Below are 27009 nucleotides of genomic sequence, written 5' to 3'. Positions count from 1 at the left end.
TAGACGGGGAACAGAGGAGATTCCCCAGGATGTTACCCAGGATAGATCATCACGGAGAGAGACTGGATAAGCTCGGATTGTATACTGTGGAGCGGTGAAGGCTGAGGGGGGACTGATAGAGGAGTTTATGCACATGAGGGGCATGGACGGGGGGATAGGAAACAACTGTTCCATTTAGTTGAAGGGTCAATAACAAGAAGCGCATAATTTTAAGGTGAAGAGCAAGAGATTTGAGGGGATTTGAGGAAAACTGTTTTATCCAGACGGTGGAGGGGGTCTGAAATGTGCTGCCTGGGAGGGGAGCTGAAGCAGGAAACCTCACAATCTTTACAAAGTACTTGGAATGTCATAACCACCAAGGCTTATTTTCCCAGTGTGAGACAGTGGATCCAGTGTAGATATAGAGATATATTTGTTGGTGCTGACTTGATGGCACCATCTGTACTGTCTGATACTTAGACAATGGAATATCCATCAGGACAGGGGGTCTCCCACTCCCAGGACAGGGGGTCACTCTCAGGACAGGGGGTCTCCCACTCTCAGGACAGGGGGTCACTCTCAGGACAGGGGGTCTCCCACTCCCAGGACAGGGGGTCACTCTCAGGACAGGGGGTCACTCTCAGGACAGGGGGTCTCCCACTCCCAGGACAGGGGGTCACTCTCAGGACAGGGGGTCACTCTCAGGACAGAGGGTCTCCCACTCCCAGGACAGGGGGTCACTCTCAGGACAGGGGGTCTCCCACTCCCAGGACAGGGGGTCACTCTCAGGACAGGGGGTCACTCTCAGGACAGGGGGTCTCCCACTCCCAGGACAGGGGGTCACTCTCAGGACAGAGGGTCTCCTACTCCCAGGACAGGGGATCACTCTCAGGACAGGGGGTCTCCCACTCCCAGGACAGGGGATCACTCCCAGGACAGGGGGTCTCCCACTCCCAGGACAGGGGGTCACTCCCAGGACAGGGGGTCACTCTCAGGACAGGGGGTCACTCCCAGGACAGAGGGTCTCCCACTCCCAGGACAGGGGGTCACTCTCAGGACAGGGGGTCACTCCCAGGACAGAGGGTCTCCCACTCCCAGGACAGGGGGTCACTCCCAGGACAGGGGGTCTCCCACTCCCAGGACAGGGGGTCACTCCCAGGACAGGGGGTCACTCCCAGGACAGGGGGTCTCCCACTCCCAGGACAGGGGGTCACTCCCAGGACAGGGGGTCACTCTCAGGACAGAGGGTCTCCCACTCCCAGGACAGGGAAGGAGATTCTCCCCGATCCTAAAAGGGGGCGGTACACTGACGCGAGCTGTCATTGGCTGTTGTTTGTGTAAAGTGGGAGCGGCTACATGTTCGGAGCCCTCTGATTGGCCGCCGTGTGGAGCCGCGGCTGTGATTGGTCCCTGGAATCTATGAATGAGCCGCACCTCCGGCTCCGGGATTAAAACCGCGGAACAGCAACAGGAGCCAGAGCCAGAGCCAGAGCCATAGCCATAGCCATAGCCATAGCCATTCACCGGAGATTCCGGATCATAGCGAAAGAGGATTCCCGGAGGGCAGCAGGGATTTCGGGCGGAATGGCCACGACCCGAGTGATTCCGGCTCGGAAGGTGCAGAGATTCATCCGGAGCAGCGGCGGCGGCGCGGGCAAGGAGCGGGAACCGGGTAAGCACCGGGTACACCCCGGGGGGGGTTAGATCCGGGGGGGGGGGCAATGTGTTTGCTGGGTGTGATCTGGAAGCTGTGTCCCTGTGGGGGTGAGGGGATTCCCCGGGGGGTGGGGAGAGTGTGGGTGTGTGTGTGGTGGGGGTGGGGGTGAGACGATTGCCCGGGGGGTGGGGGTGAGAGGATTGCCTGGGGGTGGGGGCAGTGTGTGTGTGTGTGTGTGTGTGTGTTGGGGGTGGGGGGAGTGTGTGTGTGTGTGTTGGGGGGAGTGTGTGTGTTGGGGGTGGGGGGAGTGTGTGTGTGTGTGTTGGGGGTGGGGGGAGTGTGTGTGTTGGGGGTGGGGGGAGTGTGTGTGTGTGTGTGTGTGTTGGGGGTGGGGGGAGTGTGTGGGGGGAGTGTGGGTGCTGTCGCTCTGACCCTGACGGTGATGTGTCTCTCTGCTTCCCCCTCCCCAGGGACAAGCCGCCCCCGGTTTGCGGAATGCTATGAGCTGGGCCCGGTGCTGGGCAGCGGAGGGTTTGGTACGGTGTACTCCGGCAGCCGCCTCTCGGACGGAGCAGCGGTGAGTATCTGGTGGTCCACCCTGGGAGGGTGGGGGGCTGGGGTGGGGTGGGGGTTCCCCTGTCTAACTCCCAGAGGGAGAGTTAGATTCAGGTTCAGCTGAAACGTTAAGAAGACGTTCGGGTAAGTGGAGCAGACAGGTTGGGAAGGCGGTCAGCATGGACTGGTTGGACCGAAGGGTCTGTTTGTTTCCCTGCTGTCTGACTGTATTTGGGGGGTGGGTGGGTGGGGTGATGGTGTGGGGGTGACGGAGTGAGCAGGGACTACACACCATGCTGTCTCATCTTAATGCGAGTTCCTCTCCCTCTCTGTGTCCAGGTCGCTATCAAATATGTCTCGAGAGACCGGATCACCGACTGGAAGCTGCTGGTGAGCATCTCCTCAACCTCCTGACTCTAGGCTCAATGTGGCTCAGCACTCTGCCCAGGCGGGGATCCTGAGAGAATCTCACAGGGCAGGCTGGAATAGGGACAGGGATAGGGGATAGGGGATACCTGCAGCAGTAAGTCCTAAGCATTCTACTTGGGGGTTGCCATTCCTGAAAAAATGCCCCCTTTATCCTCCGTCTTTCACTTGTTAGCCAATGTTATATTCATTCTGATCTACTACCTTCAACACCATGTGCTCTTATCTTATTAAGTAGTCTAAAAGTGTTCTACCTTATCAAGCATCTTCTCAAAATTGTCTCTGTCTCTGTTCTAGTCCCACCTGCTGCTGGGTGAGGCTGGAGCATGTGGCTCTGAGTAAGGGCTGGGGAGATATGGGCCATGTCTGGCAGAGCCTCCCCTTGGGAGAGGTGCAGGGTTCGTCGGGTAGGATAGAGGGGAGATGAGTGTGTCATCTCTGGGGATAATGGTGCCTGGAGTCCTCCCTTGAGGGTAATTTATTTGAGGTTAATGTCCTCTATCTTGCAAAAGGGGGAAATTGATAAGGATCTAATTTGTCTGTTTGGTCAGAATGGATCTGTGGTCCCTCTGGAGATCGTGCTGCTGAAGAAGGTGTCAACTGGATTCCGAGGGGTGATCCAGCTGCTGGACTGGTATGAGCAGCCTGATGGTTTTCTCCTGATCATGGAGCGGCCAGAGCCCGTGCAGGATCTGTTTGATTATATCACGGAGCATGGTGCACTGACTGAGAACACAGCCCGTGCTTTCTTCAGGCAACTGCTGGAGGCGGTAGAACACTGTCACCATTGTGGAGTGGTCCATCGGGACATCAAGGATGAGAATATCCTGGTGGATCTTCGCACTCATGAGCTCAAACTCATTGACTTTGGATCTGGAGCATTGCTACAGGATACGGTCTACACAGATTTTGATGGTAAATACTCTCTCTCTTGCACACTCACTTTTACATGCTACAACAGCTCAGTATCACTGTGCGTGAGCCTCTGAGTGTACAGTCAAACCTGCATTGTGTGTTGTGTTGCAGGTACCCGTGTGTACAGCCCCCCAGAGTGGATCACCTATCACCGTTACCATGGCCGCTCAGCCACAGTTTGGTCACTTGGGATTCTACTGTATGATCTGGTCTTTGGAGACATCCCCTTTGAACAGGATGAGGAGATTACACAAGGAAGTATCCCCTTTCGGTGGCCTCTTTCTGCAGGTAAGTCTCATTCTCTGCTTGAACAATTGAGTCTCAGTTTGAAATGTACAGAGGATACTAGATTAGATTACTTACAGTGTGGAAACAGGCCCTTCGGCCCAACAAGTCCACACTGACCCGCTGAAGTGCAACCCACCCATACCCCTACATTTACCCCTTACCTAGCACTATGGGCAATTTAGCATGGCCAATCCACCTGACCCGCACATCTTTGGACTGTGGGAGGAAACCAGAGCACCCGGAGGAAACCCACGCAGACACTGGGAGAATGTGCAAACTCCACACAGTTAGTCGCCTGAGGCGGGAATTGAACCCGGGTGTCTGGTGCTGTGAGGCAGCAGTGCTAACCACTGTGCCACCATGATGCGTACTAGTGTTTCCTCTGCTCGCAGTCCTCCTTTCTCTCTCATGTTTATCTAGCCTTCCTTCTAATTTTTAGCCGCTCTCTCGCTCTCTCGCTCTCTCTCCTCTTCACCACTAAAGAAGTGATTTCCACTCTCTCCATGCACCAGGGGTGTACTTGGATTCCTGGATTGGATTTATTAGTGACTGTCTGTTTTGTCAGCTACATTGCTGCCACACTCAGTCAGCAGCACATTCACATCCCACAACATCTCAATGTAATGAGCTTCCCACTCTGTCTCATACATTGTCCAGTAGTAGCAAAGGTGCTCACACTAGCTGTTTACAATGGGTCAACTCCTCACATTGTGTTCGCATCTCTGTCACACACCTTTTCTCGATGTTTAAGGTAGAGATTGATAGATTTCTGATTGTCAGTGGGGTGAGTAAATGTTAACCAGTCATGATTGTATTAATAACAGCAAGCTGGATGGGCTGAATGGCCTGTTCCTGTTTGTGTAATCTGACAGTTCTTTTCTCTTGGTTTTGTTAGAGTGTCAAGATCTCATCCAGTGGTGTCTGTCTCTCCGGCCATCTGACCGCCCGACGCTGGACCAGATCCTGTCTCACCCATGGATGAAGCAGGGCACGGAGGAACTGAGTATGAAGGGCCTCGAACTATCAGACAGCTCCAGCCACGAGAGTTTGTGATCTGCTGGAGCCTGAAAGCTGAGTCTAGGCAGCAGACTATGTATGTTGCCTATCGAGGTAGCCCCAGCAGAGAGTGAGGGCCACCAACCCTCAGGGTGAACACCAGGGCACAGAATGATGCCACAGCAGAGCGCAGCAGAAGACTTACTGGCATGGGGACTGAAGTTACCGTTGGCATTATATAGCCAGAGAGCTACTTGGAACACTTGACTTTTACCAAGGACTCCTGTTGAAGAGGACAGTGACTAGTGGGTACAGGCTCATCACCAAGGAGTGCAGGTCTGTCACTGTATGACACTGGGGTACAGTACTGATGGCGACAGGTCTGTCACTGTATTACATGGGTACAGTACTGGTGGGAACAGGCCTGTCACTGTATAACACTGCGGTACAGTACTGGTGGGGACTGGTCTGTCACTATAACACTGGGGTACAGTACTGGTGGGGACAGGTCTGTCCCTGTATAACACTGGGGTACAGTACTGGTGGGGACAGGCCTGTCACTGTATAACACTGGGGTACAGTACTGGTGGGGACTGGTCTGACACTGTATAACACTAGGGTACTGTACTGGTGGGGACAGGTCTGTCCCTGTATAACACTGGGGTACAGTACTGGTGGGGACAGGCCTGTCACTGTATAACACTGGGGTACAGTACTGGTGGGGACTGGTCTGTCTCTGGTAAGACTGATCAAGAAAAATCTATGTATCATTTTAACAAATGTAATGGTTTATCATGTAATGGGTGTTGATGGGATGATAACCTGTGTCCCTAGCAACAGTTGCTATGGAAGAAGCTGAACTCTGGTCATTACAATGAAGCCAGTGTGTTTGTATAAAATTGGAAATGCTCAGAGTTTTCAGGCCTTTATTTCTCCAATTATTTATTTATTTATTTATTTATTTTATTGGTAAATGTTTGTTTACAGTGCTTTGGCAGCTGTAGGGAGCTCAGATGGTGACTAAATGAAAGCCATAATCTGGAAGATTCCTTCTTTTTGGGATTCTGATTGGCTCAGGGAACATTATTCCTTCTGGAGCTCCTGCCTTCAGCACCATCCAATCATCCTTGGGTGTTTGGCTGGGATCTTGCTTTGCCTCAGTCATAATAGTGAGGTAGAGAATGGTGACATTATACAGACCGTCTGGAAAGGGTATGGCCTTGCATTTGCTGGGTGCAGACGGTAAAGTGTTGCATTGAGGGTAATTTCCTGATTCACATTATGGTGATGGTACATTTCAGGGGATCAGTGTGGTGTTCTGCAGAGATTAGCTACACTAAAATCACACACATTATCTTGTGTTCAGGATCTGCCAGATTGAAATTAATATTTTTTTACTTTAGAATGATTAGCCTATTTATTTAATATTTAAAATTGAATTTCCTTTGTGTATGGTGTTCTGCTCTGATGTTTCAGCAGAATAAATTTTCTATCTTAAAAATTTAATTGTTTCGACATTTGCATTTTGTGTGTAAATTGTCTCCAGTGATGGGGTACAGAGCTGTTCCCCAACTGCCTGTTGCCTCCATAAAGCCAAAAATTGTGAAATTATGGCAATTGTTCCAGCTCACTCAGCATTTTGTCTGTCTGTCTCTCTATTCCTGCCTGTGTTGACTTTGAAAGAGCTACTCCATTAGTCTTTAAATTCCCTTCCTGCAACTCTGTTCCATAGTCCTGTAAATGCTTGCTCTTTTATTATTCCTTCGAGTCCCTGCTGTAAGTTATCAGTGAAACCTTTCAGGCAGCACAACTCACTCCATCAAAAAGCTCTTTCTGACTCCGTTAAATCTGTGTCCTCTGGTTACTGACACTGCACCACGGGACTGGAAACCGATTTTGAAGAATTATACTTCTGGAGTACATTCTCAATCTTGGGACACCAAACTTTCAGTGCACATTCTTAACCACCCAATAATGCATCTGTAATGCACTCCACCCCCTTATTACAGTGCTGTTTGTAAGCAGTAGGTATGAGTATCAGCAGATTTGTGCTACACTCTCCCACCACCAAGCCTGATTCAGAAGATGGTTGGACTGTAGAAGACTGATACCCACACCAGCATGAGCAGCTGATTATTCTTAGGATTTTCTGAGGTTGGAGGTTACCGTATGACAAATTAGAATGTTTATGTTCCAGATTCCTCCCTTCATTTTTTTTGGAAAAAACACTAAACATGTTGCAAAGGGCTTTAAATAAAGTTCTGAATGGTGCTACATAAATGCAACACTCAGGGCAGGTACAGCAATGGCACTTTCAGCTTTAGCATGAGTTAAACCAGATTCACTGAAGGGCATTTAAAAGTTACAGATGACATCTCATCTGTTTGTGGTAAATCAATGCCAGGTTTTTAATTCTTCAGCTAATATATTTACAGGAAAGGTTTAAGTTACCAGCCAGAGGCAGTCATTGGTGGAAAAGTATGGGAGGGTGGCAGGACCGAGAGGGGGAGTGAGAGAGAATCAAAAAGGCAGATGGGTGGGTGGGGGAGGAGAGGGAGGGAGAGAGAAACTCAGCAGATTTGGCTACAACTGTGGACAGAAAATTGGAATTAACATTTTGAGTCCTGTGACCCTTCTTCAGAACTTGGAGAAAAATGGTCACAGTGGTTTGGGTGCAGTCTGTCTGCTGCATTTGGCTCTGAATGTATTTGGAGTTTTGTCTTTATCCCAATCCTGAGCTCCTTTGAAAAAGATTTATGAACATAGAACATAGAACATAGAAGGATACAGCGCAGTACAGGCCCTTCGGCCCTCGATGTTGCGCCGACCGAATCCTACCTAACCTATACTAGCCCAATAACTTCCAAATGCCTATCCAATGCCCGCTTAAATGACCAAGAAGGAGAGTTCACCACTGATACGGGCAGGGCATTCCATGAACTCACAACCCGCTGTGTGAAGAATCTACCCCTAACATCTGTCCTATACCTACCACCCCTTAATTTAAAGCTATGTCCCCTAGTAACACCTGACTCCATTAGCGGTAAAAGGTTCTTAGTATCTACCCTATCTAAACCCCTAATCATCTTATACACTTCTATCAGATCTCCCCTAAACCTTCTCTTCTCCAATGAGAACAGCCCCAAGTGCCTCAGCCTTTCCTCATAAGATTTTCCTACCATTCCAGGCAACATCCTGGTAAACCTCCTCTGCACTCGTTCTAAAGCTTCCACATCCTTCCTATAGTATGGCGACCAAAACTGCACACAATACTCCAGATGAGGCCGCACCAGAGTCTTATACAACTGCAACATGACCTCAGGACTCCGGAACTCAATTCCTCTGCCAATAAAGCCCAGTACACCATATGCCTTCCTCACAGCACTATTTACCTGGGTGGCAACTTTCAGAGATCTGTGTACATGGACACCAAGATCCCTCTGCTCATCCACACTACCAAGTAGCCTACCATTAGCCAAGTAATCCATCATCTTGTTATTCCTACCAAAGTGAACGACTTCGCACTTAGCTACATTGAATTCCATTTGCCACATTTCTGCCCAGCTCTGCAACTTATCTATATCCCGCTGTAACCTACCACTTCCTTCCTCACTATCCACAACTCCACCGACTTTTGTGTCATCCGCAAACTTGCTTACCCAGCTTTCAAGTCCTTCCTCTAGATCATTTATAAAATTTGAATTTGGTATGTGAAAAGCTAATTGTTTTAGTCAGGGTTTAAGCATATCTCTAAAACACACCTGAAATCAAAATAAAAAGTTTACATTAAATAAAAGTCAATATAACTTCCAAACTAAAGACCACTGGTTAACTAGGAGTAAATCACCGCAGATGCTGGAATCTGTCCGGAAAACAACAAATGCTGGAGATCACAGCGGGTCAGGCAGCATCCGTGGAGAGACAGCAAGCTCACATATTGAGTCGAGATGACTCTTCTTTAGAGCTGAGGTCAACTCCTGCATCGGAGCTCTGATGAAGCCATCCAGACTTGAGACATTAACTTGCTTTTTCTCCACTGCTGCTGCCTGACTCGCTGTGATCATTCATTGACTAAAAGATTGCAAATATACAGTTACTGCATCCCTGAGAAACAGTCACTACAGTCCCATTCAAGGAAATCAGCCTGATTTAAATTATTGATGCTGTGACAGCCTCTGTCTCACTTCTCCATCCTGCAACAAGACAATTTAAATTAAGATAGTTCAGCAATGAATGTAAATGTCAGAATTGGAAGGCAGTTTTGTGTTACTGGGTTGGAATTTAGGTTCAAATGCCTTCAAGGCAGGTGAAAATTTCAATTCTATTTAAAAGTCAAGAAATAAAATCTTTGTTCAGAAAAGTTCCCATGAAGACCATAAGGTATTGGAGCAGAGTTGGGTTATTCAGCTTATAGAGTCTCTGTACAATCATGGCTGGTGTATTTCTCAACCTCATTTTCCTGCCGCCTACCCCATATAGTCCAGACCCCTGTTCTCCCTACCAAAATGTATAACCTCACCCTTTCCCACACTGTATCCCATCGGTCACATCTTTACCCACACTCCCAGCCTGTCCAGGTCCTTCTGCAGCTCGCTGCTTCCTCAGCACCAGCTGTCCCTCTGTCTAAATTTGTATCATCTGCAAACTTAGCAACAAAGCCCTCAGTTCCTTCATCCAGATTATGAATGTATAACGTGAATAGCTGTGGTACCAATATTGTACCCATCCAGATGTCTTCTAAATGTTGAAACGTTGCAATTGTACCAGCCTCTACCACTCCCTCTGGCAGCTCGTTCCATACACCTTCTGCATGAAAAAACTGTCCCTTCGGTGCCTTCTAAATCTTTTCCCTCTCACCTTAAACGTATGCACTTTAGTTTTCCCCACTGTGGGAAAAGACCTTGTCTATTTAATCTATCCATGCCCCTTATGATTTTATAAACCTCTCTAAGGTCCTCCTTCAGCCTCTGATGCCCAGCCTATTCAGCCTCTCCCTATAGCTCAAACCATCCAGCCCCAGCCAGCATCATCTTCATAAATCTTTTCTGCACCTCTCAAGTTTAACAACATCCTTCCTATAGAAGGACAACTAGAATTGTACACAGAATTCCAAAAGTGGTCTCCTGAATTTCCCATACAGCCGCAACACGATGTCCCAACTCCTGAACTCAGTGTTCTGACCAATTAAGGCAAGCATGCCAAATGCCTTCTTCACCACCCTGTCTACACGTTCACGGAACTATACACCTGCACCCCTAGGTCTCTTTATTCGGCAACACTCTCCAAGACCCTACCATTAAAAACTGTAAGTCCTGCCCTGGTTTGCCTTACCAAAATGCAATACCTTGCCTTTACCTGAATTAAACTCCATCAGCAACTCCGTGGTCCATTGGCTCATCAAATCAAAGTCTCATTGCACTCTGAAAAACTCATTACTGCCCACTACACCATCTAGTTTGATGTCATCTTTAAACTTACTAACTATGCCTTCTATTTTTACATCCAAATCATTGATATAAATGACAAACTGCAGTGGACCCAGCACCCAAACCTGACAAAATGTGATTGCATATTCCACCACCATTCTACAGACTTGAGCATATTAGCCAGAATGGATCCCGCACTGTCAGAGAGTCAGCGCTGAGTGAGTACCACATTGTTGGAGGTTCACTACTGAGGGCATGCCGCACTGTCGGAGGGTCAGTGCTGAGGGAGTGCCGCACTGTCGGAGGGTCAGTGCTGAGGGAGTGCCGCACTGTCGGATAGTCAGTGAATGAGTGATGCACTATTAAAGGGTCAGCACTGGGGAAGTGCCGCAATGTCGGAGGGTCAGTGCTAAATGAGTGCCACATTGTCGGAGGGTCAGTACTGAGGGAGTATCGCACAGTAGGAGTGTCAATAGTGAGGGTGTGCCGCATTGTCGTAGAGTCAGTATTGAGCATGTGGCATACTGTCGGAGGGTCAGAACTGAGGGAACGCCGCACTGTTGGAGGGTCAGTGCTGAGGGAGTGCCGCACTGTCGGAGGGTCAGTACTGAGCGTGTGGCATACTGTCGGAGGGTCAGTACTGAGGGAGTGCTGCACTGTCGGAGGGTCAGTGCTGAGGGAACGCCGCACTGTCGGAGGGTCAGTGCTGAGGGAGTGCCGCACTGTCAGAGGGTCAGTGCTGAGGGAGTGCCGCACTGTCAGAGGGTCAGTGCTGAGGGAGTGCCGCACTGTCAGAGGGTCAGTGCTGAGAGAGTGCCGCACTGTCAGAGGGTCAGTGCTGTGGGAGTGCAGCACTGTCGGAGGATCAGTGCTGAGGGCATGCCGCACTGTTGGGGGGGGTCAGTGCTGAGTGAGTGGGCATTGTCGGATGGTCAGTGCTGAGAGAACGCCGCACTGTCGGAGGGTCAGTGCTGAGGGAGTGCCGCACTGTCGGAGGATCAGTGCTGAGGGAGTACTGCACTGTTGGAGGGTCAGTGCTGAAGGAATGCCGCACTGTCGGAGGGTCAGTGGTGAGGGAGTGCTGCACTGTCGGAGGGGGTAGTGCTGAGGGAGTGGCGCACTGTCGGAGGGTCAGTGCTGAGGGAGTGCCGCACTGTCAGAGGGTCACTGCTGAGAGAGTGCCGCACTGTCGGAGGGTCAGTGCTGAGGGAGTGCCGCACTGTCAGAGGGTCACTGCTGAGAGAGTGCTGCACTGTCGGAGGGGGTCAGTGCTGAGGGAGTGCCGCACTGTCAGAGGGTCACTGCTGAGAGAGTGCTGCACTGTCGGAGGGTCAGTGCTGAGGGAGTGCTGCACTGTCGGAGGGGGTCAGTGCTGAGGGAGTGCCGCACTGTCGGAGGGGGTCAGTGCTGAGGGAGTGCCGCACTGTCGGAGGGTGAGTGCTGCACTGTCAGAGGGGGTCAGTGCTGAGGGAGTGGGCACTGTCGGAAGGTCAGTGCTGAGGGAGTGCCGCACTATCGGAGGGGGTCAGTGCTGAGGGAACGCCGCACTGTCGGAGGGTCAGTGCTGAGGGAGTGCTGCACTGTCGGAGGGCCAGTGCTGAGGGAGTGCCGCACTGTCGGAGGGTCAGTGCTGAGGGAGTGGACACTGTCGGAGGGCCAATGCTGAAGGAGTGCCACACTGTCAGAGGGGGTCAGTGCTGAGGGAGTGCCGCACTGTCGGAGGGGATCAGTGCTGAGGGAGTGCCGCACTGTCGGAGGGTGAGTGCTGCACTGTCAGAGGGGGTCAGTGCTGAGGGAGTGGGCACTGTCGGAAGGTCAGTGCTGAGGGAGTGCCGCACTATCGGAGGGGGTCAGTGCTGAGGGAACGCCGCACTGTCGGAGGGTCAGTGCTGAGGGAGTGCTGCACTGTCGGAGGGCCAGTGCTGAGGGAGTGCCGCACTGTCGGAGGGTCAGTGCTGAGGGAGTGGACACTGTCGGAGGGCCAATGCTGAAGGAGTGCCACACTGTCAGAGGGGGTCAGTGCTGAGGGAGTGCCGCACTGTCGGAGGGGATCAGCGCTGAGGGAGTGCCACATTGTTGGAAGGTCAGTGCTGAGGGAGTGCCGCACTGTCGGAGGGTCAGTGCTGAGAGAGTGCTGCACTGTCAGAGGGGGTCAGTGCTGAGGGAGTGGGCACTGTCGGAAGGTCAGTGCTGAGGGAGTGCCGCACTATCGGAGGGGGTCAGTGCTGAGGGAACGCCGCACTGTCGGAGGGTCAGTGCTGAGGGAGTGCCGCACTGTCGGCGGGTCAGTGCTGAGGGAGTGCCGCACTGTCGGCGGGTCAGTGCTGAGGGAGTGCCGCACTGTCAGAGGGTCAGTGCTGAGGGAGTGCCGCAATATTGGAGGGGGTCAGTGCTGAGGGAACGCCGCACTGTCGGAGGGTCAATGCTGAGGGAGTGCCGCACTGTCAGAGGGTCAGTGCTGAGGGAGTGCCGCACTGTCGGAGGGTCAGTGCTGAGGGAGTGCCACATTTTCTGAGCTGCTGTCTTTTAGATGAGAGGTTTAACAGATCCTGCTGCTGGTCAGGTTGATGTTGTTGCTTGTTGCAAATATTTGGAGGAAGTGGAATGGTGTTGACCCCTGTTTCTTAAGCAATCTTTATCCCTTCAAACCAAACTGACAATACTGAAAAAACTCAGCAAGTCAGACAGCATCTGTGAAGTGGAATCAAAGTTAATGTTTCAGGGTCCGGTGAGGAAGGGTCATGAGACCCAAAACTTTACCTCTGATTTCTCTTTACAGATGCTGCCAGCAACTTCTGTTTTTATTTCTGATTTATAGCTCCCACAGTTCTTTCAGTTTTTATCCCTTAAACAACTGGTTATGTAGTTATAGTGACAGTGGTGCTTCCGTGGAATCCTGCTGTGTGCAATCTGGCTATCCTGACTTCTGTAAAACCACCTTCTTCTTCCTCACCTTTCTCTGGTTGCACAGCGTTAACTATAAACTCCAGGGCAACATTTGGACGGTCCTGTGGAGATGGCTGCCCCCTGCTGGGAGAGTCAACACTCCAACGAACCTAGGATCTAGATGAAAGTGGGTACTGCAGATGCTGGAGATTAGAGTCAAGGTTAGAGTGGTGCTGGAATAGCACAGCAGGTCAGGTCACATCCGAGGAGCAGAAAAATCAACATTTCAGGCAAAAGCCCTTCATCAGGACCTCAGATCTGCCTGTGCTCACAGGGAAACTGGGCAAACTACACTCACAAACTCTTGGTGATGTCTGATCCTCGTCTTCATCTCCTGATTTCACCTCCAGAGGACTGTCTGCTTTAGGAGAGTAGTTGTTGAGTTCAGACTGACCCCTCCCCGGGTGTGGGTTGAAGGTCTTTCTCTCAATAAGTCTCTGACAGCTCACAGCTTCGTCTAGCGTCTGGTCTAGCCTCGATCACTGGCAGTACATTGTGGGGGCAGGTATCAGGATAGCAACATCTAACTGGGATCAGATAGCAGTAATTCACTAAGGCTTCTTAGCCAGCACCTTCTAAACTCACCACCACTTCCATATAGAAGGACAACAGCAGCAGAAACATGGGAACACCAGCCCCTGCAGGTTCCCCACCAAGCCACTCACCATCCTGAGTTAGAAATATATCACCGTTCCTTCACTGTCTCTAGGTCAGAATTCTGGAATTCCTTCCCTAAGGGCACTGTGGGTCTACCTACAGCACATGGACTGCAGCGGGTCAAGAAGGCAGCTCACCCCCACCTTCTCAAGGGGCAACTAGGGACGGGTAATAAATGCTGGGCCCAGCCAGAGACACCCATGTCCCATGACTGAATAAAATAAATGTGTCACAGGCATCAACTGGTCAAGTTATTTTGATCGTCACTCACTCAGCTGTGGCCTTACAATGATAACTCAACCGTTGACTGGGGTCTGAGGCACTGTGATTGGTCAGTGGAACTCCAGGCTCCAGCCAATCCCAGCGGAATTGACAATCATAAACCATTGACATCACAGGATTTTAAGATCACCAATTGGCTTCACACACCAAAGAGAGTCCTCTTTCACCATTGGTCAGTCAGAATGTCTACCTGATTTGCAGTCATGATCCTTTCATTAATTCATGTGATGATACTCCCACTCACTGAGGCACTTTTTGAGATAGAAACATAGTAGATAGGAGCAGGAGGCGGCCATTCGGCCCTTTGAGCCTGCTCCACCATCATGGCTGATTGTCCAACTCAATAGCCTAATCCTGCTTTCTCCCCATAACCTTTGATCCCATTTGCCCCAAGTGCTACATCGAGCAGCTTCTTGAATACATTCAATGTTTCAGTATCAACTACTTCTTGTGGTAATGAATTCCACAGGCTTACTGCTCTCTGGTGAAGAAATGTCTCCTCATATCCGTTCTAAACTGTTCACCCTTAATCCTCAGATTGTGACCCCTTGTTCTGGACACACCCACCATCGGGAACATCCTCGCTGCATCTACCCTGGTTACTCCTGTTAGAGTTTTATAAGTCTCTATGGGATCTCCCCCATTTATCTGAACTCCAGATGAAATGAGCATCAAAGGCCATCAGTCCAAGTGGTAGGTGATGATGCAACCACCGATTCTCCAGAACCCTCTGTGTAAAGATTCTTTTGTTTACCTCTCTTCCCACTCTCACAGATCCTTATTTCCAATCCAGGTTCCCTTGTTACTGATAAAGATAACAGATCAGTTCTGTGTGTGCTGGGTCACTGGATGGAGATGGGAAGGAGCCTAGTGAAGGCAGTGGGGTTAGCTGAGAATCAATTGGAGGGTGTTATAATAGTAGACTACTATGGCTTAAAAAGTATCAACAGGAATTCAGGGTCAATAAGTGCACGGTGATGCATCTGGTCAAGCTGAGGGAGGTGACGACGTGGTGACTGGGGCAAAAGCAGGGGGATGTTGGAAATGCGGTCAAATCCAAGGCTACAGCTCAGGTTTACAAAGTACAAGGTGAAAGGAATTTAAGGCTGGTACATTGTTAAAGCTGAGAGGTGATGTAGAGCTTGTATGAACTCAGTAGGCCCTCAGTTAGAGGGATGGGTTATCCATGCTATAGGAAGATTGTGAAGGATTTACACAGGGTCTAAGCCAGACTTATGACCACCTGTTTGGAATGGGGAACTACAAATATTAACAAAAGACAATAAAAACTGGTTCTGTTTCTGTGAGAACATCCCAGGTCACATGACAATATGATAGAAATAGGGATCTGGTGAGATGCTCCTTGGAGGGTGAGTGCAGACTTGATGGGCTGAATGGTTTCTTTCCACACTACAGGGATTCTATGATTCTGAGTGTTTAAAATTATGATAGAATGGGACAGAGTGGGGAGAATAGATTGCTTCCACAGTGGGACCATGGATAGAGGATTAAGTGTTCAAAGATTTACAACAGACATCCCCACACAGAGGCTGTGAGATTCACTCCCAGAGTGAGATGGAGATGATGATAACACTAAGAACTGGATAGAATGGGATTGAAGGCAAAGTAGGTGAAGGAAGACAGAAAGTGGGTGAGTATGATTGGGCCCGTTTGCTAGTGTGGGGGCTGGCACAGGCTACATAGGCTGAATGGCCTATCTCCTTGAACTGCCCCAAAGATACTGACATTTTGAAACTCATCCAGGCACACCGTATCAAATCAGCTGACTCATCACAGATTGTTCACACAAACCTCAGGCACATGCAGCTTCATGGGATGACTCGCTGAGTTTTTTTCACTTCGGAACTGCCTTAGAATATAGTCCATGCCAGAGAGATCCAGTCCATTCATGGCCAGGCTTATTGTGAAGAAAATGCTGAATAACCAGCAACTGAGTGAAACAGAGAGTTGGTTAGTGAGATAGCGGCTCAGTAGAGAGGAAGTTAACAAGCTACATCTGATTAACTGTGAATCTCTAACAGCTCAGCACCGTTGTACCTTCAGAAAATTAAATCCAAGGTTGCATAATTGGAATAAAGTCAGGTTTGAGCCTGTGATTGTGCAGCATTTGCTGAACAATCCTGAGGGAGCCCATCACACGACTAACAACAAAAATTAAATAATCGGTAAAGATTGCAGCTTACTTTCAAATTTGAAATTTTGCATTATCCTCCTTACAGTTCACAAAAAAATATGGAAGATATTGGTAAAATTCAAGAGGGTAGACAGGTTGGCAGAATGTGGTAGCTGTGATAACATTCAGAGAAAGATGTGGGAAAGAGGTTTGGAAAGACAATTTTAAATAAAGGATCCAATTGTGGAGGGCTGCAGACTTGATTATTTAAACTGGAGCAACTACAGAATACTACAAGACAGAGGGATTTAGGAGTCCTCATCCAGGAAAGGCGACCATCTAAATTTCACAGATAATTGGGAAGGCAAAACTTTCTCCTTGATGGAGTGATCATTGACAGCAGGCATAGATTTAAGATAAAAGCCAAAGGTTTAGAAGAAATGTGAGGAAAAACATTTCTGTCCGGGGAGTGGTTGGAATCTGGAATTCAATGCCCATTACTGCAGTAGAGGAAGAAAGTCTCATAACATTCGAGAAGTATGTAGATGTACACTTGTGATGCCAAGGTATACGAGCCAATGGGCCAAGTGCTGGGAAATGGGATCAGAATTGTTAGGTGATTGTTTTTGACCAGTGTCTCTATATTCTAAATAGAATTCCAGCCTTTATTTCAAAGGCCAGGAGTATTAAAAACAGAAAGATTTTGTTAAAAAAAACACATATAAGGCACTAGTAAACCACAGCTGGAATAGTGTGCACGGTTCTGGGTCCCATTTCTAAGTATATACTAGCATTGGAGGCTGTCCAGAGATCTTCACTATGTGTCTGAAGGGAATGTCTTATGAGACTTTTTGTAAATTGACTCAGTACTCATTGGAATATACAAGAATGAAAGGCATTGTGGAAAAGCACAGCAGGTCAGGTATCATCTGAGGAGCAGGAGAATTGACGTTTCGGGCATAAGCCCTTTCTGATGACAGCGTCTGCAGTCCTCACTTTCTCCAAGAATGAAAGGCACCCTTATTGAAATATACAAGATTATTAGAGGATTGACAGGGCAGATACAGAAGAAAAAGATTTACTGCATATGCTGAAATCTGTACTGAAAATAACAAATGCTGGAGATCACGCAGGTCAGACAGCATCCATGCTCTTTCTCCATAGATGCTGAAGGGCTTTATTCGCTCTTTTGGGTGAGTTTAGGATCAGAGGACATCATCGCAGAATAATGGTCACACATTTAAGGCAGAGATGGGGAATGTGGGTATCCTTCTCTCAGAGCTGCAAATGTGTTGCTGGAAAAGTGCAGCAGGTCAGGCAGCATCCAAGGAGCAGGAGAATCGACGTTTCGGGCATGAGCCCTTCCTCAGGAATATGCCTGAAACGTCGATTCTCCTGCTCCTTGGATGCTGCCTGACCTGCTGCGCTTTTCCAGCAACACATTTTCAGCTCTGATCTCCAGCATCTGCAGTCCTCACTTTCTCCTAGAAGATTCTTCTCTCAGAGGGGAGTAAATCTGTGGAATTTGTTTTACCACAAGGGGCTGTCGAGGCTGGGTCATTAAGTATATTGAAGGCTTAAATAGGCTTTTTTTAATCCGTGAGGGAATTAAAGGTGAGGACAGGAGAGTGGAGTGGATTATCAGATCAGCCATGACATCATTGGTGCAGCAGATGGGCTGAATGGCCTGCTTCTGCTCCCATGTTTTATGGAATGGAGGGAAATTACCTGAGGATGAATAAAGCGTGTAGGACCTGGGACTGTGATGAACTTTAAATGGTCTGAAACACAAGGAGAAGCATTAAAAAATATAGGATGGGTTTGATGGGCTGAACGGCCTCGAATAGGACACTGTACCTTTAATTGGTGCAGGCTGATGCAATACACTGTCACTCCGATTGGTGGGTCATACCAGGATTGATCATCTTGAGCCAATCAGAAATAAGAGCGTCATCCTATCGGCGCGTGATTGGTCAATCTGCGTGTTGCTCACGGCCAGTAGTGGGCGGGGATAGGAAGACGAATGTGATTGGTCAGATTTGAAGAGGCTCGACCACAGTCCGAGTGGCTATTGGTCATCTGCGCCGGAATGGGCGGGACTTGCCTGTGCACGGAGACTACTTCGGGGAATGATTGGCCAAATTCTGAGGAGGGGAGATCGTGTAGCGGGCAGTGATTGGTCACATCTAGGGGGCGGGATCTTAAACTGGGCAGTGATTGGCTAGTCCCTGGAGCGAAACGGTGTAGCGGGGCAGTGATTGGCTAGTCCCAGGAGCGGAACCGTGTAGCGGGGCGGTGATTGGCTAGTTGCCTAGGGGGCGGGGCCTGTGGGTCTGGGGCAGGGTCAGCGCGGGGTCAGAGTGGGTAATGGCGGCTCCGGCTGCGGCCTCGGGCCTCGCGCTGCTGTGCGGGATCGGCCTGAGCGAACAGAAAGCGAAGGAAACCTTGAGGAACCAGGCGCTGAGCGGCCTCCTCATCCAGGCCATCGAGCAGGTGGGAGGGGGCCCGGGGGGGGGTGAGAGAGAGAGCGAGCCAGAGAGAGAGCCCCGGGGGGGGAGGGCCCCGGGGGGGAGGGGGAGGGAGAGGGAGAGGGAGAGGGAGAGGGAGAGGGCCCCGGGGGGGGGGGGGGTGAGAGAGAGAGCGCGAGCCAGAGAGAGAGCCCCGGGGGGGGAGGGCCCCGGGGGGGGAGGGGGAGGGAGAGGGAGAGGGAGAGGGCCCCGGGGGGGGGGAGAGAGGGTCCCGGGGGGAGAGAGGGTCCCCGGAGCATGTGGCGGGGCCAGAGCTTTTACCGCACGGACAGCGGCCCTTCAGCCCATCGAGTCTTGTGCTGGATACAGATGTGATCCTATTTCCTTGCCCTTGGCAGCTCAGAGACAGGTGTATGCACGTGTTAAATATGAGCCTACATCTCCTGTAAACCCGCCACCAACGGGAAAGGTTCCTCCTGGTCTCTCCTGGTTCTCGATAGGACTGAGAGAGACTGGGGGGGTTCTCATGGGGGACTTCAGCTTTCCAAATACTGACTGGGATCACACCGGGTAACAACACCGACTGCAGATGCTGGATCAGAGTGGGGCTGGAAGAGCACAGCAGGTCAGGCAGCATCCGAGGAGCAGCGAAATCAACGTTTTGGGCCAGAGCCCTTCATCAGGAATAAAGGCAGAGCCTGAAGCGTGGAGAGATAAGCTAGAGGAGGGTGGGGGTGGGGAGAGAGTAGCATAGAGTAGTTGCAGTGGGAGAGGGACTCCCTGAGATTCTTGTAGAGAGAGGAGGAAAACTTCAAGACAGGCATCCTTGCAAGACACGATAGTACGACTACTATAGATGGGTCAGTTTTTGTCCAGTGTGTGCAGGAGGGCTTCCTGACACAGTATGTAGACAGACCAACAAGGGGTGAAGCCACTTTAGATTTGGTACTGGGTAATGAGCCCGACCAGGTGTTAGACTTGGAAGTAGGTGAGCACTTTGGAGACAGCGATCACAATTCTGTCAGGTTTAGTGATGGAAAGGGATAGGTGTACTCCACCGAGCAAGAGTTACAGCTGGGGGAAGGGAAATTACGATGAAGGGCTTATGCTCGAAACGTCGAATTCCCTATTCCTGAGATGCTGCCTAACCTGCTGTGCTTTAACCAGCAACACATTTTCAGCTGTGATCTCCAGCATCTGCAGACCTCATTTTTTACTCGAAGGGAAATTACGATACAATTAAGAAAGATTTCGGAAGCGTAGAATGGGGAACGAAACTGCAGGGGATGAGCACATTAAAAATGTGAAGCTTATTCAAGGAAAAGCTCTTGTGTGTCCTAGATAAGTATGCACCTGTCGGGCAGGGAGGAAGATATAGAGCGCGTGAGCCGTGGTTTACTAAGGAAGTGGAATCTCTGATCAAGAAGAAGAAGAAGGCTTATGTTAGGACAAAATGTGAAAACTCCGTTAAGACGCTTGAGGATTACAAGGAAGTCAGGAAAGACCTGAAAAGAGAGCTCAGAAGACCAGGAGGAGACATTAGAAGTTGTTGGTGGATAGGATCAGGGTTAATACTAAGGCATTCCACAGGTATGTCAGGAATAAAAGAATGATGAGAGTTAAATTAGGTCCAATCAAGAATAGTAGTGGGAAGTTGTGTGTGGAGTCAGAGGAGATAGGGGAAGCACTAAATAAACATTTTTTGACAGTGTTCACTATAGAAAATTAAAATGAAAATGAAAATGTTGGCGAGGAAGATATAGAGATACTTGTATCTAGACTAGAAGAGATTGAGGTTCATAAGGAAGAGGAATTAGCAATTAGACTGTGAAAATAGACAAGTCCCCTGGGCTGCATGGGGTCTATCCTAGGATCCTCTAGGAAGCAAGGGAAGAGATTGCTGAGCCTTTGGCATTGATCTTCAAATCATCATTGTCTACAGGAATAGTGCCTGAGGACTGGAGGAGAGCAAATGTGGTTCCCTTGTTCAAAAAGGGTAGTAGAGACAGCCCTGGTAATTACAGACCAGTGAGTCTCACTTCAGTTGTTGGTAAAGTGTTGGAAAAGGTTATAAGAGAGAGGATTTATAACCATCTAGAAAAGAATAATCTGATCAGGGACAGTCAGCACGGTTTTGTGAAGGGTAGGTCGCGCCTAACAAATCTTATTGACATTTTTGACAAAGTGACCAAACAGGTAGATGAGAGTAAACCGGTTGATGTGGTGTATATGGATTTCAGCAAGGTGTTCGATAAGGTTCCCCACAGTAGGCTATTGTACAAAATGCGGGGGAATGGGATTGTGGGAGACATAGCAGTTTGGATCAGTAATTGACTTACTGAAAGAAAACAGGGTTGTAGTTGATGGAACATGTTCATCTTGGTGTCCAGTTACTAGTGGCGTACCGCAAGGGTCGGTGTAGTGTCCACTGCTGTTCGTCATTTTTATAAATGACCTGGATGAGGGCTTAGAAAGGGGGTTAGTAAATTTGCGGATGACACTAAGGTTGGTGGAGTTGTGGATCGTGACAAAGAATGTAGTAGGTTGCAGAGAGACATAGATAAGATGCAGAGCTGGGAGTTTAATGTGGACAAGTGTGAGGTGATACACTTTGGAAGGAGTAATCGGAATGCAAAGTACTGGGCTAATGGTAAGATTCTTGGGAGTGCAGATGAGCAGAGAGATCTCGGTGTCCATGTACACAGATCCCTGAAAGTCATGCAGTGTTTTGGGCCGAAAATGTGTTGCTGGAAAAGTGCAGCAGGTCAGGCAGCATCCAAGGAACAGGAAATTCGACGTTTCGGGCATAAGCCCTTCATCAGGAAAGGCTTATGCCCGAAACGTCGAATTTCCTGTTCCTTGGATGCTGCCTGACCTGCTGCACTTTTCTAGCAACACATTTTCGGCTCTGATCTCCAGCATCTGCAGACCTCACTTTCTCCTTCATACAGTGTTTTGGCCTTTATTAATAGAGGGATTGAGTTCCGGAACCAGGAGGTTATGCTGCAGCTGTACAAAGCTCTGGTACGGCCACATTTGGAGTATTGTGTACTGTTCTGGTCACCACATTATAAGAAGGATGTGAAATCTTTAGAAAGGGTGCAGAGGAGATTTACTGGGACGTTCCTTGGTATGGAAGGAATGTCTTACGAGGAAAAGCTGAGGGCCTTGAGGCTGTTCTCATTAGAGAGAAGAAGGTTGAGAGGTGACTTAATAGAGACATACAAGATAATCAGAGGGTTAGATAGGGTGGACAGGGAGAGCCTTTTTGCTGTTCCCATACTTGCAAACACGAGGGGACACAACTTTAAAGTGAGGGGAGATAGGTATAAGACAGATGTCAGAGGGAGTTGCTTTATTCAGAGAGTAGTAAGGGTATGGAATGCTTTGCCTCCATCGGTAGTAGATTCGCCAGGTTTAAGTGCATTTAAGTCTTCATTGGACAGGCAAATGGATGTACATGGAATAGTGTGGATGGGATGGGCTTCAGATTAGTATGACAGGGCGGAGCAACATCGAGGGCTGAAGGGCCTGTACTGCGCTGTAATGTTCTATCTTCGTGTCTACGCCCCTCAGAATTCTGTACATTTCAACCAGTCCCTCTGCTCCGAGGCAAACAACCCCAGTCAACCTTCAGAGCTGAATCACTCCGTGGATTATAAGAAGGAACTAATACAGAATATAAAGACAGATAGCAAAACCTTCTATAAATATATAAAATGAATAAGAGTGCATAAAGTAAACGTTGGTCCTTTAGACGATGAAAGGGGGATTTAGTTATGGGATATGAGGAAATGGCTGAGGCATTGAACAGGTATTTTGTGTCAGTCTTCACAATGGTGGATGCTAATAACATGCTAGTAATTGACAAAGAGACAAAGGGAGGTGAGGACCAGGAAACAATAATCATTTTGGAACAGGAAGTGTTGGGCAAGCGAATGGAGCTAAGGGTAGACAAATTGCCTGGACCTGATGTGACACATCCCAGGGTACTCAAATAGATGGTGGGAGAAATAGCAAATGCACTTGTGGTAAATTTCCAAAATTCACCGCACTGGGGCAGTTGCAGCAGGTTGGAAAACAGCAAATGTAACTATGTAAAACCTGATGTAGACAAAATGTGGGAAATTATAGACTGGTTTATTAACTTCTGTAGGGGGAAGGTGCTTCAGTCTATTATCAAGGAAGAAGTAGCAGGGCATCTAGATAGAAATTGTCCTGTTGGGCAGATGCAGCATGAGTTCATGAAGAGCAGGTCATGCTTAACTAAGCTACTGGAATTCTGTGAAGACATTACGAGCATGGTGCACAACGTGAACCCAGTAGATATGGTTATAGAGATTAACAGCACAGAAACAGACCCTTCGCGCCAACCAGATGTCCCAACCCAATCTAGTCCCACCTGCCAGCACCCGGCCCATATCCCTCCAAACCCTTCCTATTCATATACCCATCCAAATGCCTCTTAAATGTTGCAATTGTACCAGCCTCCACCACTTCCTCTGGCAGCTCATTCCATACACGTACCACCCTCTGTGTGAAAAAGGTGCCCCTTAGGTGTCTTTTATGTCTTTCTCCTCTCACCCTAAACCTATGCCCTCTAGTTCTGGAATCCCCCACCCCAGGGAAAAGACTTTGTCTATTTATCCTATCCATGCCCCTTATGATTTTATAAACCTCTATAAGGTCATCCCTCAGCCTCCGGTGCTCCAGGGAAAACAGCCCCAGCCTGTTCAGCCTCTCCCTATAGCTCATATTCTCCAACCCTGGCAATATCCTTGTAAATCTTTTCTGAACCCTTTCAAGTTTCACAACGTCTTTCCGATAAGAAGAAGACCAGAATCGCACACAATATTCCAAAAGGGTTTAGATGGAGAGGAATTTAAGTGTGTACAAGAAAATGTTCTGATTCAGTATGTAGAGGTACCTACTAGAGAGGGTGCAAAACCTGACTTCCTCTTGGGAAATAAGGCAGGGCAGGTGACTGAGGTGTCAGTGGGGGAGCACTTTGGGGCCAGTGGCCATAATTCTATTAGTTTTAAAATACTGATGGAAAATGATGGACCAGATCTGAAAGTTGAAGTTCTAAATTGGAGAAAAGCCAATTTTGATGGAATGAGGCAAGAACGTTCAAAAACTAATTGGGGGCAGATGTTCGCAAGTGAAGGAACGGTTGAAAAATGGGAAGCCTTCAGAAATGAGATAACGAGAATCCAGGGAAAGTATATTCCTGTCAGGGTGAAAGGAAAGGTTAGTAGGTTTGGGAATGCTGGATGACTAAAGAAATTGAGGGTTTGGTTAAGAAAAAGAAGGAAGGATATGTCAGGTATAGACAGGATAGATCGTGTGAATCCTTAGAGTATAGCAGCGGTAGGATTATACTTAAGAGGGAAATCAGGAGGGCAAAACGGGGACATGAGATAGCATTGGCAAATGGAGTTAAGGAGACTCCAAAAGGTTTTTACAAATACATTAAGGACAAAAGGGAGAGAATAGAGCCCCTCAAAGATCAGCAAGACGGCCTTTGCCTGGATCTGCAAGAGATGGGGGATGTACTGAACGAGCATTTTGCATCAGTGTTTACTGTGGAAAAGTGTATCTAGATTTCTGAAAGGCATTTGACAAGGCGCTGTACAAAAGGCTGCTGTATAAGGTTAATATGCAAAGGTGTTATGGGCAATGCATTAGCACAGATAGAGGATTGGTTAACTAATAGGAATCAAAGAATGCGGATAAATGAGTGCTTTTCTGGTTGGCAATCGGTGACTCGTGGTGTGTCTCAGCAATCAGTGTCAGGACTGCAATTGTTCACAGTTTATGTACATGGTTTGAAGTTGGGAACCATGTGTGTCAAAGTTTGCTAATAATACTAAGGTGAGTGGTAGAGCAAAGTGTGCAGAGGACTGTGCAATTTTGCAAAGGGATGTAGTTTAAGTGAGAGGGCAAAGGTCTGGCAGATGGATTACAATGTTAATAAATGTGAAGTCATCCATTTTGGTAGGAATACCTGTAAAAAGGATTATTACATCAATGGTAAAAGAAATTGCAGCATGCTGCTGTGCAGAGGGACCTGGGTGTCCTAGTGCATGAATCACAAGGTTGGTCTGCAGGTACAACAGGTAATTAAGAAGGCAAATGGAATTTTGTCCTTCATTGCTAAAGGGATTGAGTTTAAAAGCAGGGGGTTTATGTTGCAGTTGTACAGGGTGTTGTTCAGGCCACACCGGGAGTAGTGTGTGCAGTTTTGGTCTCCTTACTTGAGAAAGGATGGACTGACACTAGAGGGGGTGTAGAGGAGGTTCACTAGGTTGACTCTGGAGTTGAGGGCATGGTTTATGAGGAGAGGCGGACTAGACTGGGATTATATTTATTGGAATTTAGACGAATTTTGGGGGATCTTATAGAAACACCAAGCGATTCCTCACGAGCTCCCAACAGCAGACCTTATTCTAATATTAATTTTAACAGCTCCACACTTTTAAATCTAAATTCCAAGGCTATAAAATTACTCATGTTCTTTTCTCTAACTTCAAATGATGTGATCTTGTTCATATTGATCTTGCTTTGTGCACCTCCTGTGCAGTGTAGTCTGTGTGCCTTACTCTGTCTAAACACCCTATGATCTATATGACCTTTGTTACTATGATCTGCCTGTGATGCTCACAAACAAAGCTTTTCACTGTATTTAGGTACACATCACTGCAATAAATCAAAGTATTCATATGAGAACTTTGCAACCATAAAATACAAGTGCTGGAAAATGGGGATATGAATAGATGCATGAACATGATTGGCTAAATGGCCCCTCTCAATGCTGTAAAAACACTTGATACAAACAGTTGCAGCATCAGCGAGACCTACTCTATGAATGACCCGTCTCTGTGCTGTCAGATATAGGGGTTTATGGATGGCCTGGCTCTGTGCTGTCGGCGGGGTCAGTGCCGTGCTGTCGGCAGGGTCAGTGCGTCGTTTTCAGTGTGTGTAAGGTACTGAACCATCTTTTGAAGAAATCTGTGGGAGATCTGGGCGATGCTTCTAATAAACCATATCAGCCAAACCAGAGTTTGCATTTGATGGTTTGAGTACTCTTTGTGGGATGTGAGGCAGCTCGCTGTGTGAATTGATCCCAGATGTTTGAGCATTAATAGTGTTGTAAAAATACAAATTAGATTTCAATTTTTTTCATTATATTAGCTTTGGGAATGAATACTCTTCTCAAATGGAGGTAATGTGGAAGCAACAATCAGTTTAAGTGCTCAGCATTATCGTAATATTAGGTGATGTCACTATCAATTTTAGGACTGATAAATTTGTAAACATTTTTGCAATTAGTTTATTAAGTTCAGGTGAAAATATTTATGACCGCTAATCAGCTAATGAATGCTGTCATAAATGGTTCTGTCAAACCAGCTTTTACATGGTATAATTGTTTATTACATTTCATAAATGTCAGGAAGATTGAGAAGAAAATACACGAGTTAATGAAGGAGAAATGTGTTGGATGATATTGGGGTAAGAATTTTAAAGGAATAATGAGACCCAGTAACTGATAGAACGCAAGCTGGCCATGGTTGTAAGAATGGGGTCAGTGTTTGTTCCATTGAGGAGCTGAATAGTCAGTATTTGTGTTTTCTGAGTCACATTTGGTTTTCCATGTGTTGAGGGCAGCCTGATATCTCCAGGAATTAATTGAGGGGAAAACCTTTTAACTTCCAGATGTCCTCCCAACTCATAGCTCGCTCTGTCTCTCTTTTTCAACACCAGGCACAGGCGATTTTGGGTTCTACGCCAGACAAAGCAACAGGCACACTTCTGTATAATGCAGCCACTCGGCTCAAGGACCAGACTCACATGGGCTTCCTGGTCAAGTACATTGCAAAAAAGGAAGTGACCTCAGACCTACAGCTCAATGGTAAGGTCAACCCCTGGCCTGGGAATTCTTTTCATGAACAAGCTCAGTCTGTCTCTGCTTCAGAAAGCTGATTGGTAAAATGGCGATTAACTATGCAGGCTGTGTGCCTCACTCTGACTACATCAGCTGTTGGTGATTTGTTGCTGTAGATGAATTTCTTCTGCATGTTCTGACAGAAATCTCCTTGTGACTGACTGTGGGGTGCTGTATGGACAGAAAATGTATGAATCTAATCTGCAGGAGAGTCCAATAGTTGTTGTATCTAACAAACTGCTTGTAATAGTTAGCTTCTAATCATCTCTTAGATATAAGGTAAAAGATTAAACTCTTTAATAAACACAAAGTGCTAGAGAAATTCAGCAGGTCTG

The 27009-nt window shown here is 48.1% G+C and overlaps 2 protein-coding genes across 2 annotated transcripts in view; both read left to right on the top strand.

Annotated features, from left to right (window-relative positions):
• Nucleotides 1-1563: 1563 nt before the first annotated feature.
• On the top strand, nucleotides 1564-4873 carry LOC132822443 (serine/threonine-protein kinase pim-3-like). The gene is made up of 6 exons (XM_060835821.1): nucleotides 1564-1651; nucleotides 2107-2213; nucleotides 2531-2581; nucleotides 3169-3532; nucleotides 3644-3820; nucleotides 4716-4873. The coding sequence occupies exons 1-6, from the start codon at nucleotides 1564-1566 to the stop codon at nucleotides 4871-4873; spliced, it is 945 nt and encodes a 314-aa protein (XP_060691804.1).
• Nucleotides 4874-18602: 13729 nt separating this feature from the next.
• qars1 (glutaminyl-tRNA synthetase 1) overlaps nucleotides 18603-27009 on the top strand; it is an 84775-nt gene continuing 76368 nt past the window's right edge. The window contains exons 1-2 of the mRNA XM_060835283.1: nucleotides 18603-18754; nucleotides 26494-26641. Coding sequence (XP_060691266.1) covers nucleotides 18629-18754; nucleotides 26494-26641 — 274 coding nt within the window. The 5' untranslated portion in view covers nucleotides 18603-18628. The remainder of the gene's footprint in view (nucleotides 18755-26493; nucleotides 26642-27009) is intronic.

This window comes from Hemiscyllium ocellatum, chromosome 14 (assembly GCF_020745735.1).
Source record: "Hemiscyllium ocellatum isolate sHemOce1 chromosome 14, sHemOce1.pat.X.cur, whole genome shotgun sequence".
In the NCBI taxonomy this organism is placed as follows: Eukaryota; Metazoa; Chordata; class Chondrichthyes; order Orectolobiformes; family Hemiscylliidae; genus Hemiscyllium; species Hemiscyllium ocellatum.
Note: the sequence above shows the minus strand (reverse complement) of the source record. Positions and strands in the feature narration are given on the sequence as shown.

Bases quoted from the DNA above. Each gene is read 5' to 3' on its own strand.
- LOC132822443 (XM_060835821.1), top strand. From the start codon at position 1,564: ATGGCCACGACCCGAGTGATTCCGGCTCGGAAGGTGCAGAGATTCATC. The intron at 1,652-2,106 runs GTAAGCACCGGG...CCCCCTCCCCAG, and splicing joins GGGCAAGGAGCGGGAACCGG to GGACAAGCCGCCCCCGGTTT. The intron at 3,533-3,643 runs GTAAATACTCTC...GTTGTGTTGCAG, and splicing joins GGTCTACACAGATTTTGATG to GTACCCGTGTGTACAGCCCC.